The sequence below is a fragment of the Neocloeon triangulifer genome, unplaced genomic scaffold (genome assembly GCF_031216515.1).
Source record: "Neocloeon triangulifer isolate White Clay Creek 2 clone unplaced genomic scaffold, ASM3121651v1 ptg000003l, whole genome shotgun sequence".
Taxonomy (NCBI): Eukaryota; Metazoa; Arthropoda; class Insecta; order Ephemeroptera; family Baetidae; genus Neocloeon; species Neocloeon triangulifer.
In genome coordinates, this window is record NW_026775546.1 from 4,048,070 (window position 1) to 4,066,232 (window position 18,163).

At 35.9% G+C, this 18,163-nt stretch overlaps 4 protein-coding genes across 5 annotated transcripts; 3 read left to right on the top strand and 1 right to left on the bottom strand.

The window, feature by feature from the left end:
* Positions 1-7: 7 nt before the first annotated feature.
* Positions 8-2,244, top strand: LOC132205680 (uncharacterized). Its single transcript, XM_059634925.1, has 9 exons — positions 8-30; positions 86-342; positions 399-546; positions 715-863; positions 1,211-1,400; positions 1,467-1,566; positions 1,619-1,720; positions 1,776-1,949; positions 2,003-2,244. The coding sequence occupies exons 1-9, from the start codon at positions 8-10 to the stop codon at positions 2,048-2,050; spliced, it is 1,191 nt and encodes a 396-aa protein (XP_059490908.1). The 3' UTR covers positions 2,051-2,244.
* Positions 2,245-12,883: 10,639 nt separating this feature from the next.
* Positions 12,884-14,216, top strand: LOC132193207 (uncharacterized). The gene is made up of 8 exons (XM_059613699.1): positions 12,884-12,991; positions 13,044-13,097; positions 13,151-13,325; positions 13,386-13,408; positions 13,462-13,500; positions 13,555-13,678; positions 13,732-13,881; positions 13,944-14,216. Exons 1-8 carry the CDS (start codon positions 12,899-12,901, stop codon positions 14,153-14,155), a joined length of 870 nt encoding a protein of 289 aa, XP_059469682.1. The 5' UTR covers positions 12,884-12,898; the 3' UTR covers positions 14,156-14,216.
* A 40-nt stretch (positions 14,217-14,256) lies between these two features.
* Positions 14,257-15,001, bottom strand: LOC132193211 (small ribosomal subunit protein bS21m). 2 transcript variants are annotated; one of them, XM_059613706.1, is made up of 3 exons: positions 14,884-15,001; positions 14,591-14,686; positions 14,257-14,511 (listed from the first exon to the last, which is right to left on the bottom strand). In XM_059613706.1, the coding sequence occupies exons 2-3, from the start codon at positions 14,671-14,673 to the stop codon at positions 14,328-14,330; spliced, it is 267 nt and encodes an 88-aa protein (XP_059469689.1). In that variant the 5' UTR covers positions 14,674-14,686; positions 14,884-15,001; the 3' UTR covers positions 14,257-14,327. The 2 variants fall into 2 exon arrangements, with proteins under 2 accessions (XP_059469689.1, XP_059469688.1); XM_059613705.1 differs by having other exon boundaries at positions 14,879-14,999.
* On the top strand, positions 15,002-18,161 carry LOC132193198 (protein tamozhennic-like). The gene is made up of 6 exons (XM_059613682.1): positions 15,002-15,187; positions 15,356-15,567; positions 15,629-15,834; positions 15,889-16,083; positions 16,414-16,935; positions 17,086-18,161. The coding sequence occupies exons 2-6, from the start codon at positions 15,366-15,368 to the stop codon at positions 17,608-17,610; spliced, it is 1,650 nt and encodes a 549-aa protein (XP_059469665.1). The 5' UTR covers positions 15,002-15,187; positions 15,356-15,365; the 3' UTR covers positions 17,611-18,161.
* Positions 18,162-18,163: the final 2 nt, after the last annotated feature.

An 18,163-nucleotide genomic window follows, 5' to 3' on the forward strand; every position in this document is an offset into this window, starting at 1 on the left:
ACAGGGAATGAATTTTCTTTTCACTTTAAGGTCAGTTTTCACTTTAAAATTATACTTTAATAATTATTTCCAAAATATCTTAGAGCCTTGGAGTGGCCGGATTCATTCTACCCAATTCGAAACATCCAACCAAATCTCAAATCGGTTGGTTTCTTTTCATTTTGGTTCCCTTCTTTCTCTACAACATTCTGTGTATCGTCGAGTTCATTGTCAAACCGTATGAGCTGCGACGGACCCTGTTCACCATTTTTGTGGTCAACAATAATTTCCAGACTCTTTTCCGCCCCATCCATTTGCTGATCTACAAGAAACAAGCGGAGAGTTTGCTGGCAGACTTTCAAGGTAATTTAAGATTGATGTTAATTAATGATTGAAATGCAATTGATACTTGAATTTAGTGTTACCTGAGGGCGAATGCGCTAAGTTTAATGCAGCAGAGCGGGAGATGCGAATTCAATCAGAGAAAAAGATCCTCAAATTCAGCGCCATTTTATACTTTTACAACTCGATCCTTTGCCTTAGAACTGTCTTGCCGGGCATCATCAGGTATACAAAATAATTATTCAATTGAAAATAGTCATTTTTTTTATCTTTTATTATATAATTATAATTATGATTTGTGAATGGCCCCTGATTTTGCATTTACATACAACCCGCTCGACATAGAAGTCACGCAGGTTGCCTAATTTCATTAATTTTCTCTCATCTGTTTAGGATGGTTAAAGTAATGTACTGCCAGGACAAACGAGAATTGAACCTCAGTTTTTGCGCCCGCGACAGCACCCCGCTATTCATCGTTGACTATTATTGGTTCACGGATCAATTCCAGACGCCAACTTATTATTACCTTTTTTCTGTCAATCGTAATTTTTTGCTTTATAATTTTGTCTTAAAGAACGCATCACGCCAAAATGGGATTTTTAATCAAATAGCACAAAGCACAATCAATTATTATCACACCTCGCCGCTTACATGTCCTTCAGTTCAATCAATTACAAATTTAAGCCCACAGAACTTCATAATTTATTTAAAAATAAATCTAAATCGAATTGGCGGTTTTGATTGCTTATTATAAAAAAAATTATATAGTTATTGAAAAAAGAGCATATGAACAGAGCTAAATAAATCTGAATTTGGCGGGGAAGCGGATAAAAATTCATACAAAATCTGAAAAGGTAGCATTGAAATGACCCAAAAATTAATTTTGCAGTTTATATGATTGGTGTCTATCTCATCATTTTCTGCACATCTGACGCCTTCACATGCAGCACCATGGTCGCCCTTGTGGAAAGGTCCAATTTTTTGGTAAAAATGGCACCAACTGCTTTAGTTCCCAAAGACGGATCGAAAACAACCAAATCTTTTGAATCTTGGGTCAAGTATCACCAGCACTATGAAAAGTAACTTTACCTCTAATCGCCTCTAACAAAGTTTTGGAGACTTCATTGAATGATGTCAATTTTCAGACTTTTGAGGTCAGTCAATGAGGTCATGGGTCCTGTTATCCTCGTCACGCACCTTTTTGCGGCTGGGAATATCATGGTGTATGTTTATCTCATAATTAGGGTGAATATATTCAACTTTATTTGGATAGCATAAGAAGCTATAAATATTTTAGGACAAGGAGCAAGAAATTCGTGAGTTGGCGGCTTCCTTTTTGTTTGTGACGGCCATTCAGTTTTTCATGTACGCATATTGGGGTCAGCAAGTTATTAACAATGTAAGAGTTTTGCACAGTTTAAGATAATTGCAGCAATTAATTTTGATTTTCAAAGGGTGAAAGGCTGAGCAGAGCGACTCTGACGGCGAATCAGGTTTCAGAAAACGCCTACCACGAAGGGCCAGTTCGAAATTCTCTACTGATCATCATGGCAAAGTGCTGTGGAAGCCAAACTACGGAAATCACAGGATTAGGCTTCTTCACTGTTTCCTTGCGATTTTATGCCAGAGTATTTTTTAATTTTATTAGACTGTTTAAAAAATAATTTAGATACATTTTCAGATTTGCAGTTTGTCGATGAGCTACTTATTGATTATGTTGCAACTTTAAAAGGAATTAATAGAAAAAATTAAACGATTTCAACCAGAATTGAGGCTCTAAATAAAAAAAGCTTTATAATTTTTTAAATTATAATGTTTTAACAATGATTTTGCTTTGTACATTAAAATATATAAGTTTCTCTGCAGCTTATTTGTGTTTTATTAATTCACTGCGGTCCTTTTGATCTTGTAATTACAGAAAAATTCTTGCTAGTTTGAAAAATAAAAATTTGAAAGTTAAATAAAAGTTTTTTTTTAAAATTTTAAATTGATCCAAATTTAGAATCATTAAATTATTTTCAAGTAATAAGTATCACGGCAAAATTAATACATCTTGAAAAAATCTGATTGTAAAAATATATTTTTGTGAAGATTTAATTTTTTATAAAAGATACACTAACAAAAAAATTTAGAGACAAATAATAAAAAGCTTGGATAATCTTGTGACTGAATGTACCAGCAAACTAAAATTAAGCATTTTTTATCCGTGAGGCCCCGATCTCATGATACTGAAGGGGGAAATTTATTCTACTTTTACGAAATGGATGTGTGATAAATAAATTTATAATTATTATAAATCATAATTAAAAATCATTTAATAATATAATTTTGTACTCTCCTTTTTACTATCACAAAATAAATTAAATTATTCGCCAAAAGATTAACATGTAAATTATTATAAATAATAATTTTTCATCCAATTTAAATATTACATCATTTTCCGCAGGGCAGAGACGTTCACGTGACAATAACAAAGCGGCGGAGCTCAAGATGGGTCTAATTGCCTCGCTTTGCCCATTTGGCAAAATGCGGCAGGTGTAGTGACCAGAACGAAGCGGCCGAGCCCGAGGTGGGTCTGATTGCCCCAGTTTGCCTGATAGGCAAAGTGCGGCAGATAGACCCAGAGACCCAGATCGGCTGGGTCTAATAGGCACCGAGTTTTGTGTGTGAGGATACGCTCCTTTGACGATCCAGTCCTGCAAAAGCGGCGCGTGTTCAAAAATTTTTTTAATAACGATATTTTTCAATATTTAATTTTTTATAGAAATATGCAATAGTTTTCAATAAAAACGTGATTTAGAATTGAATTGGACGTTAAAAAGGATGTGAAAAAGGGCAGCCCAGTCCGGTTTCGAACCCCGCCCCGGTAGTGACTCGCGGGCTAGTGCAGGACTGCCCGCCCAGATACCGGGCGCGCGTTCTCAACCCACTGGGCTGGCCTTCTGGCAACAACTGAAACTCCAAAAGCGGTATATAAACTGCGTGCTTGGGGTCGACTAAGTCGCGCATCACAACAATGAAACAATGAAAGATATTTTGATTGTTGCTTGAGCTCTGCGATTGGGTATCTCGGGTGTCAGTGCAAATTAATTACTACATTAAAATAATTTAGCGACTCTTGAAATATTATTTTCCAAAATTTTTATCCATTATATTTTCTTGCCTGACGTGATGCGTGGTGACGATGGTCAACTAAATTGAAATCATTTAACAATAAAAATTGACTCGAAAAGGGCCGGTGGAGGGGTGAATGTTGGCCAGAAAGAGATCGAGCAAAGTCAACGGGGAATGGTGCGAGATTCAGGATTCTCAATAAAGAAAAATCGAGCTTTCCAACGGTGTGCATTTTTATTGCGTGTCAATTTAGAATCATGGGAATAATTTAATAATTTGCATTTGAAAAAGGACAAATTTAAAAGAAAAAAAATTCTAGGTCGTATTCATCTCCAAGCTTGAAAAGAACGCGAACGTTTTGAGCGACAAACGGCACACCGGTAGAATCCTCGTTTCATGAGGATGTCGAAAATGCCTAGTTCTTTTGCGATTTGGAGACTCCCGACCTGACAAAGACGACAGGATGTCAGGAAGCACGGAAGGTTTTGTTTCAAATCAACACCGCTCCGAATCCCAATGTTGCATTTATTTGTCAAATAATGCAATGTTTCTCTCCCAACAATTTTATCTCATTCGACGTAAAATTTTTGCGACCATTTGGAAAAATGAAAAAAGATAAAAAGTATTATAATTATCGTGCTTGAGGATACGTTCCTTTGACGATCCAGACCTGCTAAAGCGGCGTGTTCCAAAAAATTTTAATAACTATATTTTGCAATTTTTAAATTTTTTTTATAGAAATATGCAATAGTTTTCAATAAAAAACTTGATTTCGAATTGAATTTGACGTAAAAAAGGATGTGAAAAAGGGCAGCCCAGTCCGGTTTCGAACCCCGCCCCGGTAGTGACTCGCGGGCTAGTGCAGGACTGCCCGCCCAGTTACCGGGCGCGCGTTCTCAACCCACTGGGCTGGCCTTCTGGCAACAACTGAAACTCCAAAAGCGGTATATAAACTGCGTGATTGGGGTCGACTAAGTCGCGCATCACAACAATGAAAGATATTTTGATTGTTGCTTGAGCTCTATGATTGGATACCTCAGGCGACTGTGCAAATTTAAATAATTACTGAAATAATTTGTTAGATTAAATTTTTACATGTTTACGGTAATTTGATTTTTCATATCCTGAGAGCAAGCATTTTTGACATGTGATTTATAAACACGAAAATAATTTTTTCCCCAGAAATGATAATTCAAATATTTTAATACTGGTGCATTAAAGAACTTAAATCGAACGCGCTGGCCAAACCGAGTCAATATTGAAATTTGGATTCTTGGTGAAAATCAAGAATTTAATTTTTTTCATATAACCGCTAAATCTTTATTAAATTTTATTTTTCTATGTCAATTAGCTCACATATAGGATGATAATTATGGTGATTCTAGTATTAATTTCATTTTTTTTTATTTAGTTTTTCTTATTAATTTGGTGGTTGAATAAAATGCAGATATTTTATCAAATGTAAATTTACTATCGTTTTCTTGCCCGTTGACAAATCAATAAACTCGAGTAAATTACTGGAAGTTTTCCTTTTCGAGAAATAATTAACGAAGAATATCTAACACAGATACTTGTGATTAGGCAACCGGAAACACTGAATGGTCTTGCGTGCAGTGGTGACCGCGACCCCAAACAAAACTATAATTTCCCTATTTTACTCTATTTCTCCCATTTATTCAACACTTCCCAACGAAGCTTGTATGTTGATGGATTCCTTTATTCTATAATTTTTTAAGTTTACTAAAAAAATATGCCACACATCCATGATACGCAGTATAGTGAGCTAAGATTTCACGGCTGGGTAAGTTTTTCACACTGAACTTGTATGTCTTTTTAAATTGCGGATTTTAGGGCCTGTCACTTGCTGGATTTATTCTGCCGAACAGAAGGAAGCCCAGCTTGAAACGCATAATTTGGTGTTTGTCCTACCACATCCCAAACATATGCATACACATTTTGGCCGTTTTGGAATTTTTGCTAAAACCGTACCAAGTTCGGAGGACACTAGTCACCATCATTCTGCTAGCCAACGGTTTACAAACAACTTTTAGACCGGCTCATATGATTTACAAAAAGAAACAGGTGGAGCAGCTCATTGCCGATTTTGAGAGTGAGCAAATTTATTTTCATTTTTACGCAAAATTAATTTTATAATTTTAAGTATCTCCGAATTTCAAAAGTGAAGAGTTCAGAAAGAAGGAGAAGGAAATGAAATTTGCCTCCAGGAAGAAAATTATAAAAATTTCCAGCTTATTTTACTTCTACAACGCTCTTCTCTGCATTGTTACTTTAGTTGGACCAATTATAAGGTTTAAAAAAAAATATCATAATATAGCTGCAGCAAAAATGAAAAATTTTTATTTTTTTTTTCATTTCCATTATTGTGGATGAACAAATTATAGTGTTTAAAAAGTACAGAAAAATTTCTCAACATTTATTAATAAAGATTAAAGATTGCAAAGATTGATTCTTGCGATTCTTGCATGTAATTATTTTCACCAGGACAATAAAAGTGGCATATTGTGAAGACAAGCGTCAGCTGAACCTCGACTTCTGCGCTCAAGAGAGCACCCCTGTCTATCTCTATGACTTCTGGTGGTTCACGGACCCATTCAAAACTCCAACCTTCTACTTTCTATACCTTTACAATTGTAAACATAAATTTCAATTTGATTAACTGAAATAATTAGTGTTGTTTCAATTTAATAGGTGCAATGGTGCTTATTTACATATTGATTTTCTGCACTTCGGACGCCTTCACCTGCAGCACGATAGTGGCCCTTGCAGAAAGGGGCGATTTTCTAGTAAAAATGGCTCCGATCGCCCTCATACCTGGCGACAAAGGAAGCTTAACTCCAATTTTCACGGATTGGATTCAGTGTCACCAGCACTACAAAAAGTAAAAATCGCATAAATCTTATATTTTAATTTTAAATAATTTATCTAACATTTTTTAACAGACTCCTGAAAATGGTGAATGAAGTTATGGGACCGATTATTTTGATTACACACGCACTAGCAGCGGTGAACATTATGGGCTACTTATATCTAGTTATTAAGGTCAGACCGAATATCAGTAATTTAAAAGAAAAAAATAAATTATTATTATTTGAAATTTTTTCTTCACAGGATGATCAAGAAGGTCTTATTGCTACGGTTATTTCCTTCTTAATTGTTACAGCAATTCAATTTTTCTTTTACGCCTACTGGGGACAACAGGTCATAACGAAGGTGACTAATTTTCTCGATAAGTTCCTTTCATAATATTTTTGCGTCTGTGAATAGAATGAAGAATTGAGTCGAGCGGTGTTCAATGTCAATCAAGTGGTGTCTGGTGCTTTTCAAGAGGGAACTGCCAGGAGTACCCTGATGGTTTTGATGGCGCGATGTTGCGGAGCAAAAGTCGAGGAAATAACTGGGCTCGGATATTTCACGGTTTCGTTGAGATTTTACGCCAGGGTTGGAAACGAAACAAATTTTCAAGTGCAAAATAGTTAAAAAAATATATCATTGTTTCAGATCATTAGTTTGTCCGCAACATATTTGCTGGTTTTTCTACAATTTTCCAAGAGAGAGGCAATCAGAAATGGCATTAATCCTTAAAAAAAGTATCAATGGACTTAACAATGTAGATTAACTTTAAGAATAAATAATAAAATTTGAAAAGAACCTAAGAGTTTTGGTTTTTTCTTTATTTAAAATTTACTGATTAAAAAATTATGAATTGTAAGATCAGCTTTAATAAAGTATGGTTTATTGAAAATTGACCTGCTCACAATCTTCCTCACTCACAATCAGAGTAAAAACCCATTGTAAGGAGCGACTTTTTGATAAATAAGCCATTATTTGATTTTGCTCAATTGCATAATTTCAATTGGTCAAAAAACTTTAAAACATGCCGGCCTCATTTCTAAATCCTCGCCATAATTTTTTTCGCATTTATTTATGCAGATCCAATTGTAAAATTAAACTCATGATTTTGAAATCATTGTATAAAAAATATTTAAATACAAATTCTACTTTCCAAAAGTTTCTTGGTACAAAATTAAAAAAAGAAGTTTAAAATGTATTTCACCATGAGCGAAATTGGCAGATACTTTTAATGGAAACGCACCAGCTTTTGATTGCTAGAAAACTTTGTACACTCACGAACTTTCTTCTGAATTAATTATGAAGTCCTTCAGACAACAAAATTGAACTAACTTTGATCGCGTGCTCATTTATGAGCCAAGAACTCAATTGTTTCAACGCGCTCTTGAAGTTCCAGACCTTCAAAGTGCCGTCATGCAAAAGCAAAAAATTACAAATTTTTTACAGCAAATTAATATGGCTCAATAACTAGAGTCAAACAAAGAAGCTGCAAATGAACTCACTTGAGGTGCTGGTTGCGATCAGCGATGAACGAGTTCAAGCTCAATTTCCATGTGAGAATGAGAATTTCAACGCTTTTAATTTTTTCTAACGCCTTCCCTTAAAAAGGGTCTTGCTGCAGCCGGTTTTATTCTGCCAAATGGCAGGGCACCGTCACGAATGCAAATAATTTGGTTGTTGGCAGTGCAAGTGCCTTACATCTTGATCCACATTTTGGCCATCGTCGAGTTCTTCACCAAACCGTTCAATCTGCTGAAATTTATAACAGTTTTGTTCCTGACCAACAACGGATTTCAGACTTGCTTTCGACCGCTGCACCTCATGCTGTACAAGAGGCCAGTGGAGGATTTACTTGCTTTAATAAACAGTGAGTATATAGCATCAAATGAAAAAAAATATATATATATAATTAATTAAATAATGGAATAATTCAAAGAATCTAAAATCTTTAAAAATCTCAATTTTTATCAACTGAAAAGGTTCTTTGTGTAATTTTAAAAAAGTCCTATAATCTGTTACAATATTTTCTAAAGTGCTTTGCAATATAATTCAATTTACTATAATTTGGAAACATATAATTATATTTTAGAAAATATTTAGATAAGGAATTAAAATAATTATAATTTAAAATTTTTAACATCGTTTTACCTTATTTCGATTTGAATTTTACTAAAATAGATCATCCTGAAAGTGATTCCGAGGAATTTAGTCGGGCTGAAAGTGAAATGAGGCGGAATTCAAGAAGGAGAATTTTCCGATTCAGCTTAATTATGTACATTTACCACACCTTGACATTTGCAGCCATTCTGTTTCCCGCCATCATCCGGTTCGCATGAAAATTCTTTTTTTTTTATAAATTAATTACTGATTATTTTATACTTTAGATCGGTTAAGGTTGGATATTGCGGTGAAAAAGAAAACTTGAATCTAACCTTCTGCGCTGACGAGAGTAATGCACATCTAGTTTATGATTTCTGGTGGTTTACCGACCCTTTACAGCCGCCAACATTTTACTTCTGCTACGCTTTCAACGGTGAATATATGTCCTTTAATTTTTATCATTTTGAATAAAAAAAAATCAAATATCGCAATTCTTATTTGCTTTATTAAAATTTTGCAGTTTTGATGGTAGGGGCATATTTTTTGATCCTGTGCGCGTCAGACAGCTTCACGTGCAGCGTTTTCATAGCTGTCGCTGAGAGATGCAAATTTCTAGCCAGAACAGCACCAAAAGCTCTTCTTCCTGACAAAACGGGCCAAATCACGCCTTATTTTACAGCGTGGATCAAATATCATCAAAATTACTACAAGTAAAAATGATTTTCTTAATTGATGGTTTTAATTTTGAAATCCATACTTGTAAAATTAGTTTGATTGTGTCAGCGAACAAAACGCTTGGCCCGATCGTCTTCGTCACCCACGTTCTGGCGGCTTTCAACATTATGGCCTACGTTTACACTGTTATTTACGTGAGAAATTAACTTTAATTTCTACTTTCATTAAAAACGAATTGATCTTATCTAGATTATCCGGTAATTTTGCTAGTTATTTTTTTTTTTTTAATAAAAGTTTTGGAAATTGGCGCTATTTTATTTTTTATTAGAATTGAGAGACTATCTTTTTATTAAAATTCTTTGTGAGAAAATGACCAACTTTATTACATTATTATTGTACATAACGTTAAAATCTACATATTTTTAAATTTTAATTTTAAATTTTCCACGATTTCTTAAATTTTAAATTAATTCTGTTTTGCACACAGAGTGAAGAGAAAAGCACCCAAAGAGAATGTTTCGCCGCCCTAATCGGTCTTGCAATCCAGTTCTACTTGTTTGCCTTCTCGGGTCAGCAAATCATAAACAAGGTGTGCTTCCAGTTCTAATTTCGCTCGCCCGCTTTATAATAATTTATCAAATCAGAGTATTGAACTGAGCAGAGCGACCCTGACTGCCGGCCAAGTGGCCGGAGGTGCCTACAAAGAGGAACCGACCCGAAGCGCCCTTTTGATTGTGATGGCGCGGAGCTGCGGCGAGCGGACCGAGGAAATCACCGGTCTCGGATACTTCACCATTTCCATGCGTTTTTACGCAAGAGTAAATTTTAAATGCAAATTTGATAATCGAGCTAAAATTCTAATGACATTAGATAATCAGCGTGTCGGCGACCTACGTTTTATTCATGCTCCAACTCCAGGAGGAAAATCTTTGAGTACAGTTTGTAAGCAAGAATAAAAAAATGTCATTTATTTAAATTCCGAATATCATTGATGTGAAAATAATAGAATTAAATATCTGAAGGGCACGGTCTCTAACTTATGCAAGATAAACATAGGCGAAATTGTCCGTGAGCCACTTTTTAGTTGGATCGATACTTTGTTTTCAAAAGACAAACAAAAGCCACCCCTTTAAGTACATTGGGGTTGGAGGGAGAATTGGGACATTCATGGTGCCTAAATTGAACGCACAGTCAGTTTTAGCCTAGCAAGAGGCGAAATTGTTCTGTAAATTTACAAGAGTGGTGAGATAAAAATGAGGAAGACTGAACTTAAATTTAATCTTCAGGTAAATTAATTTTGAATCAATTTTTTTTTCAGATTAATTTGACATATTGCTAGAAAATTTTAGTTTAATTAAATTTTGAATGCAAATGTTTACTATTTGTTTTTATTTTTAGTCATGAAAGCTAGTAAATTGAAATTTAATTTACAAAATAAATTTTGCAGCATATCTATTTAAAATGGGGAAAATTAATGAGTTTCTTTTTTAATATACGTAAGTGTTAATTAGAGCATTATTTTATATTTATTCAAAATGGGTCTCTGTCTGGTATTAATTTTTAGTTTAATTTTTTTGCGAATCAATTATTTAGTTTGAGGTTTTAAAATTATTTAAAAATTATTGTTTTCACATTTAAATTTTTGTCAATCATCAGGGACTCTCGATAGCTGGTTTTTTATTGCCAAATGGAAGAAAGCCGTCCAGCTGGCGAATTTCTTGGTTCCTCGCTGTGCAAATCCCATACATCTTAATTCACATTCTCGCGATAGTAGAGTTTGTCGTCAAACCCTTTGAACTGAGGAGACTCCTATTGACTTTGTTCCTTACAAACAACGGAGTTCAGACCGTCATGAGGCCTCTGCATTTAATTCTCTACAGGGAAGAGGTCACGCAACTTTTGAACACTATTAATGGTACCGGAAAAAATAAAAATACAGAATATAAATAATTTAAATCCGTGCCTGTATTTTAGATTATCCAAAAAGCCAATCGCTTGAGTTCAACGAGGAAGAAAAATTAATGCGCGAACACTCTCAACGGAGGATTTTTCGATTCAGCTTGGTCCTTTATTTGTACAACGCCTTCGCCTTTTCAAGCATTTTCCTTCCATCAGTTTTTAGGTTTTCTCTTTACTTTTGTTAATTATAAATAATTATAAATTTGATTAATCTTGAATTGAAGGAGTATTAAAATAGCCTATTGCGAAGACAAACGCCACCTGGATCTGGATTTCTGCGCACACGGAAGTAACCCTTTGTATGTTTACGATTTTTGGTGGTTTTCGGATCCAATGGAACTGCCGACCTTCTACTTTTTGTACGCTTTCAACAGCAAGTTTCCACCCAAATGATTATAAAATTCCATTTTAAAAATTTCAAAAATTTCAGTTTCAATGATCGCTGTTTATTTTGTGATTTTTTGCACCTCGGACGCTTTCACGTGCAGCGTTTTTGTGGCTCTTTCCGAGAGATGCAAGTTTTTAACTAAAATTGCTTCAAATGCCCTTCGTCCTGACCAAAGTGGAGAAATAACTCCGTTTTTTCAAGCTTGGATCAATTATCACCAAAAGTACCAAGAGTAAGACAATATTCTTAATAATAACAAATTTTCGAATAAAAAATTATTCAATAGCTTGTTGATCGAAGCCAACAAAATTTTTGGTCCAGTCGTTTTTGTGACTCACATTTTTGCAGCAGTTAACGCAATGGTCTACACCTTCATAATCATAAATGTAAACCAGATTATTGGAAAAAACAAAACTCCCTTAGCACTAATAATTTGTTTGAAAATTCTTAGGACAAAGAAGAGAGTATCAGGAGCCAAAGTTTGGCCTCTCTGGTTGGGCTTGCAATTCAATTTTTCATGTATGCTTACGCAGGCCAACAGATAATAAACACGGTTTGTTAACTTTGACTGTTTAAATTTGAAATATAATAATTGATTTTATTGTGTATTTTCTTAACAGAGCGAAAAATTGAGCAGGGCAACACTCGCTGCGAATCAAATTGACTCCGGTGCTTTTAAGGAGGAACCTGGCAAGAGTGCTCTGTTGATTATCATGGCCCGTTGCTGTGGGAAGAACACTGACGATATTACAGGTCTTGGATATTTCAGCGTTTCCATGAAATTTTACGCCCGGGTATAAATATTAATTAAAAAAAATTGAATTTTGATTAAAGTTTTGTTTCAGATAATGAGCGTCTCTGCTTCGTACATACTTTTCATGCAGCAGCTTCACAATAATAAGACGTGAATTATTTTAAATTGCTCTATTTTTATGGATCTTTTGCAATCTTAGAAAATAAAAGCATTTTATTCAAGCCTGTATTTTCTTAAGTTACAGCACCAAATTTTGTAGCGTCTTGTTAATTATAAAAATAAACTCTATTATCGTTTTGTCTATTTGTGATTTTTAATTTTAAATTTTTTCCCAATGTTTTATAAGATTGCTTTTTCTTTATGAAAATTTCATTGTTAATCAGACGGTTATACTTTTCTTGAAATATTATTATTTTCATTATTATTTTATATTGTACTTTGAAAAAATTCCATGAATTTCCTGAATTTGTCGAACGGCGTCAAGGTGACCTTTCGCGATTTCCCAATGCAGCCTTGAATTGACGGTCTCGTTTGAAAAATTTCAGCGGAATGGAAAAATTTGCAAGAGTTGTGCGAAATGACTTCCCTTTTGCAAATCATATTCTATAGTTTGAAAATAAATCATTCTGAACATATTATTATTGAGTGACGTCGGGAAATGAACCAAGCACTTTTGCATACGTCCGGGAATCCACGGACTGATGACGGCCTAGTAAATGACGGTCGCGTATGGTGTGGAAAGATCATTAGCGCAGAAAATGTCGTGCAAGGCGGTATTATTTGCTCTCATTGGACTTTTGGTCCCTCTGGTGAATTTCAATTGTCATAATTCTTAATTTTAAAATCACAATTAAAAATTAGGTTTTCGGTGCAGCGGCTCCGAAACTTATTGAGTGCAGCACTCAAGATTTTACTGTGAGTTATTTACGTTCTGATTTGAAGAAAAAAAAACAATAATATTTTGTAAGGTACTTGATCAATGTTGCTTGAAACCAATTGGAAATTTGGCCGAAAATGATATGATGGTCGACTGCAATCCAAAGAAGGACAAGAAACTGTACTCGTGGATTAATGACTACATGCTTAACACGTTACAGATTTTCAAAAAGAACAACACTATCAATATAACTGATGCTAATACACGTAATTTAGTTCTTCTCGTAAGCAATTGATGCTAAATAACTAAATTTCTCGACTTTTTAGTGAAAGTTCTTTGTTCTGCGGCCGTAAGAAATTATTTGTTTCCACGTAAAATATTATAAGTTTAAAAAATATTCAGACCTTTGTCAACTGCCTCTTTAATAAGGCAAATCTTTTGGTAATAATCAAATTTATTTATTCTTTTTTTATTGACTGTCTGAAATTTTTGAAGGATGAAAACAATGATGTCAAAACTGATGCAGCGGTAGGATTTTTAACCTCCAGTAGAGACGACAGCGACCCTTGGAAGAAAATAATCACGGATCGAATCGGCAACGTTCAATCTCTTGACGAATGTAAAATTCACAGGGAAAAAAACCCAATTTTAATTATTTGATCAAAATAATAGTCGTCCCCGCACGGTTTGAATCTGGAATTAAGTGTCCAGGAACAACTAAAGGTTCGACTTTGAATGTAACCATTGAACCGCTGGTATTGGTCCAGTTTTTGCAAATGGGAGTTGTTGAGCTTTGCCCTCAGCCCAAGAATTTCACAAAGGGTAAGTTTTCGACAACCATTTTAATTAGCCATTATTTTAGTAAAATTCTAAAATTCCCTCAGCGGACAAAAAATGCAATAATGCCACACTGGCCACTTGGAAGAATTGCACGCAACCTCTGATGCGCACTCTGTACCCTTCGGGTGGTTCTCCCGTCAGCGTCCAAGCAGTTAAAGTATCTTCTACCGACTCTAAATCTGCAGAAGCGCCCCCAGGAAAAAGGAATATTTTCAACTACATTAAATCTATTGTTAAAGAAACGAGCAATGCTTGAAGTGTAGAGCATCAATAAATCAAAATTCGTCAAGCTATTAAATAAAAGATAATTTAACCTGAACGAAAAGTATGGTTTCTGAGTGTAAAAAAAATTATCAATTGGGCTAAAATTATTATTGATATTTTTCTAATTACAACCACAGGCGCGCATAATTTCACTTTGTGTTCATTCAACAGTAGCCAGGGTATGGCTCGATCCTGTTCTTTCGCAGAACAAACTCGATTTTTCTGCTCATGTCTTCGTTGTAAATCGCTTTGCACTTGTTGAAGTTTATCCTTCGCCTTGTTTCAAACGGTTTTTCGTAATATCTTGTTAAGCGGTACTGCTCAAAGAAGCCTTCGCGTCCCATAATTCTGAACAAATTACACAGTCTCATTTAGACATTTTAGCTCGAAAATTATACAAGAAGAAGCATGCAATTGGGGTACACACCGGTTCAGCAATCTGCAAGCCTGTTCGATGTTTCCGTTGCGGACAAGGACTGTCCGCGCCAAAAAGGATGCGTGCCTTCCCATGGAAAATCTGAAACTGAAAAAAATATATTTACAAAGGAAATAAAACAGTCAAGTTGTAAAAATCGAAAAACGATAGAAATTGTGATGACCGGTGTTGACAAATAAAATTCGTAGAAAATGAAATAAAAACGCATTTCAAAGGTAAATTATGCACGGTATACACAGATTATATGTTTAAGTAGCAAATAAATTAAAAATAGCTCACTTTACCCAAAACCTTTGAGGTGAAACTTGGAAAATTGAAGACAAAATTGACCGTGTTTACTTTCGTTGAACGGAAAACTGTGAAAATGTGCAATGCGGAACGCCCCCTTTTTGCACCAATCAGCGTGCAGAATGAGCTGCCTTTAAAAATGGCGAAACTCATTCGCTGAACTTTGTAAAAATATCTGCAGATTAGCTTCTATTTTTGCACAGACAACGCCGAAACTTGCTTGCACAAAGTGTCAGCTGAAGCTTCAACCCTTCTTCGTGAAAAAGAAGCGGTTTCCATAAGTTGTTTCCGCACCGGAGTGTAAGTTTCGACTGCAGACATGGGACACAATTAAGATTCGTCAGCATGTTGATTTTGTAAATTTTATTTTTCCTGAGAATCATAAGAAAGATCACTTTTTACGAGTGACAAAAACACTCAAAAACATTATTTCAAATTGAACTTTTGCTTATGTTTTCAAATTTCCAGGGCGACAGACATGAATGGAGCAAGGGACGATGCCTTTCGCAGCATGTACCACTTGTCTCCGGCACAGTTCTCGGAAAAAATTGCCCGAGCCAGGGGCACAGCTGACGAGGGCCAAATTTATTCCATGCAGATGCTCATGGAAAACACGAACTTCGAGTACATCACGGCTGAAGACGGTCCTTTAAAAATTGAGCTGCGGAACAAGCTGCAGGGTAGAGCAATATTTTGCATTTGACATTATGCCAGAAACGCTAAGATTTTGATCTTTTCCAGAACTGGTTGAATCGTGGGTGTGCTCCACTCCTATATCTAGGAAGTACTACTGGTACACAATTCACATGCTAGTCACGAGGTCACTCAAAGCACCACAGAATGCCGAAAACCCAGCCAGAAAGGTGGCCGACTCTTTCTTGGCGCTTGCCAAGTACGCTGGAAATATATTTTCTAACCCATGGAGACCAGAATTCAGACAGATAACTGTAATTTTGAAGAGCTTTGATTTTTTCTGAAGTTAAAAACAAATCAATTTACAGCTTTATGGAGGTTTCTGGTTCCACGAGGTGGGAGTCATTTTGGACAATCCTAACTGGATTCTCAGCAAACTGGGCTATGCTCCGACCAGAGAAAATGAGCACATTTGGGAGTTGGCTACTGATATTTCAGTTGAAACGCTTGGAGAAATCCATTGGGCCTCACTTGACTGCTTTGTGGCTGCTGTAGAATGCCAGGTAACTTAAATCAATATAATCTGAAATTAATTTTAAAAGGTTTACATTTGCAGGAAAGTAAATTTCATTTAATTAAATAATTAACTACCAAAATTACAGATAAAATATTTTTTGCCAAAAATTGAGCCCATTTAGATAATTGCAAAGTGTGTTTAGTGAACACAACTTTTTGTACCCAGTTAGAGAAAACAATAAATAAATTATCTTTCATTAAATTTTGATGTGCGTTGTTGATATTTTTCAATGACGTTAAATTATTTTGATTTTTAGGATTTTTTTAAATTTTCACTGGCAAATTTTTATAACACACTGAATCTGATTTTTTTACAGATGATATCGCGGATTTTGAACTCGGTGCAGAGCCAAGAGCCGACCATCACTTTAGACGAAGTGATCCAATATCGAGAGGCCCACGTCGGTTCATGGGAGTACGCTGTGCAAGGCCTGCTCTACCAAGCCCGTGCCCAGCGATACGCCTCCCACCCTCAGACCTACCCCTACCAGCAAGTGGCCCATCAGCAGTGGCCGCAGCAGGCGCAGCAAGGCTATCACCCGCCGCAAAATATACCCCCTCAAGCCTATTGTCCGCCTCAGACGCACGATGAGTCACTTTACTACAATCACTCGCAGCACCAACAGCCAACTTCGTACTACCCTCCATACCCGCAACCGCAGCAGCAACCTGTGCAGTACCACCACCCCTACCAACAGTATCAGCAGATGACTCCTCCACCCCCTCCGCCGCCGCCACCGCCTCAGCAGCACTACACGCAGCCTTATTACGAGCAGTTTGATCCCTACCATCCTCACAGTCAAGCACCTGTGAACCAGTTTGGGCAAATGAATATTAAGGTAGGGAAAAGTGAGCAAATTTTACAGTAAAAATTCAATATTGCAAATCATTAACATTTATTATCAAAACACTAACAGTAAGAGACTGAAGTTAATGTTTTATTTGAATTTTTCTAATTGAAGTATATTTAAATATTTTTTCTCTTTCAGGAGGAGCCAAAGAGGGAAGTAAAGCAGCACCGTTCTGAAAGTTCCTCATCCCGAAAGCACTCGCGAGCTAATTCGATGGACACAGCGGCAGCTCGTGCATTGGAGAAGCATCCACAGAAGATTAAGGAGGAAAAGAAAAAATCTGGGAGTGAAGACCACACTTGGGACTATGTATACTCTGACTTGAGCTCTAAAGGCTACAGCAAGGATTTGGGTTCCAGACCGGACATCCTCTCTGATTCCAAGCGCGAAAAAGAGGCAGCCAAGAAAGCACCAGAGGAGGCACCCAAAGAGAAGGAAAACGGCAGCTTGGAGTGGAAGTGCAATGCCTGCACGTTCCTCAACCGCGCTGAAAGTAACATATGCAGTATCTGCTTCAAGTCGAAAGACATCACTCCAGAGAAACATCCTAATTACGGCCCGGAATGTCCAAAGTGCACCTTCAAAAATTTTGTCGGCCGCGACTACTGTGATGCCTGCGGTGCCCTCATACGTCCTATGGTCCCTTTGGAAGATGTTGTCTGATTTGTTCAGCTTATTTAATTCACAGGGCGCTCAATCTCAAAATGGCCAGTATATAAATGCAGGAAATTGAAATGCTGGAACATTGTAAAAAACTTCATGTTGTCTTTGCATTATTAATGTTTTTACAAAATTCTTAGCCCTTGTTTTGAGTTAATTTTATATAGTCTACTTTGCTCATCCGACATCCATTATCATAAATTTATAAGTGTAAATTTTCAATCCTTATTGTAAGAAAAATATTGGGCTGATCCCATTGATATGAAAGCAAGTTTTTGACTAACTGTCAGTTATGTGCTCCCTAGAAAGTGCCTTAGAGAAATTAACTCTGTGAAGTTCGTGTGACGTCCCTTATTGCTAAAATGCTTCCATGCTACCGAAGAAACCATATTTTCCTGTGTGCAATATTTTCTTTGTTTTGCTTCTTTCGTGCCATAGGCTCCAGAGAGGTTAATCAAGAAGAGTAACTTTGACTGATACGAGATGATCACTAAAATCTATGATTGTACAATGGACTGTTGAACCTATTCATAAATAAAAACTTTAAAACATTATT

Excerpts from the sequence above, each read along its gene's own strand:
- LOC132205680 (XM_059634925.1), top strand. The coding sequence starts at position 8 with ATGAATTTTCTTTTCACTTTAAG. Across the intron at positions 31-85 it reads AATTTTCTTTTCACTTTAAG|CCTTGGAGTGGCCGGATTCA; the intron begins GTCAGTTTTCAC and ends AATATCTTAGAG. Across the intron at positions 1,567-1,618 it reads ATGTTTATCTCATAATTAGG|GACAAGGAGCAAGAAATTCG; the intron begins GTGAATATATTC and ends TAAATATTTTAG.
- LOC132193207 (XM_059613699.1), top strand. The coding sequence starts at position 12,899 with ATGACGGTCGCGTATGGTGTGGAAAGATCATTAGCGCAGAAAATGTCG. Across the intron at positions 12,992-13,043 it reads TTGGACTTTTGGTCCCTCTG|GTTTTCGGTGCAGCGGCTCC; the intron begins GTGAATTTCAAT and ends ATTAAAAATTAG. Across the intron at positions 13,326-13,385 it reads TATAACTGATGCTAATACAC|TGAAAGTTCTTTGTTCTGCG; the intron begins GTAATTTAGTTC and ends TCGACTTTTTAG.
- LOC132193211 (XM_059613706.1), bottom strand. The coding sequence starts at position 14,673 with ATGGGAAGGCACGCATCCTTTTTGGCGCGGACAGTCCTTGTCCGCAAC. Across the intron at positions 14,512-14,590 it reads GCTTGCAGATTGCTGAACCG|AATTATGGGACGCGAAGGCT; the intron begins GTGTGTACCCCA and ends TAATTTGTTCAG.
- LOC132193198 (XM_059613682.1), top strand. The coding sequence starts at position 15,366 with ATGAATGGAGCAAGGGACGATGCCTTTCGCAGCATGTACCACTTGTCT. Across the intron at positions 15,568-15,628 it reads GCTGCGGAACAAGCTGCAGG|AACTGGTTGAATCGTGGGTG; the intron begins GTAGAGCAATAT and ends GATCTTTTCCAG. Across the intron at positions 15,835-15,888 it reads CAGAATTCAGACAGATAACT|CTTTATGGAGGTTTCTGGTT; the intron begins GTAATTTTGAAG and ends ATCAATTTACAG.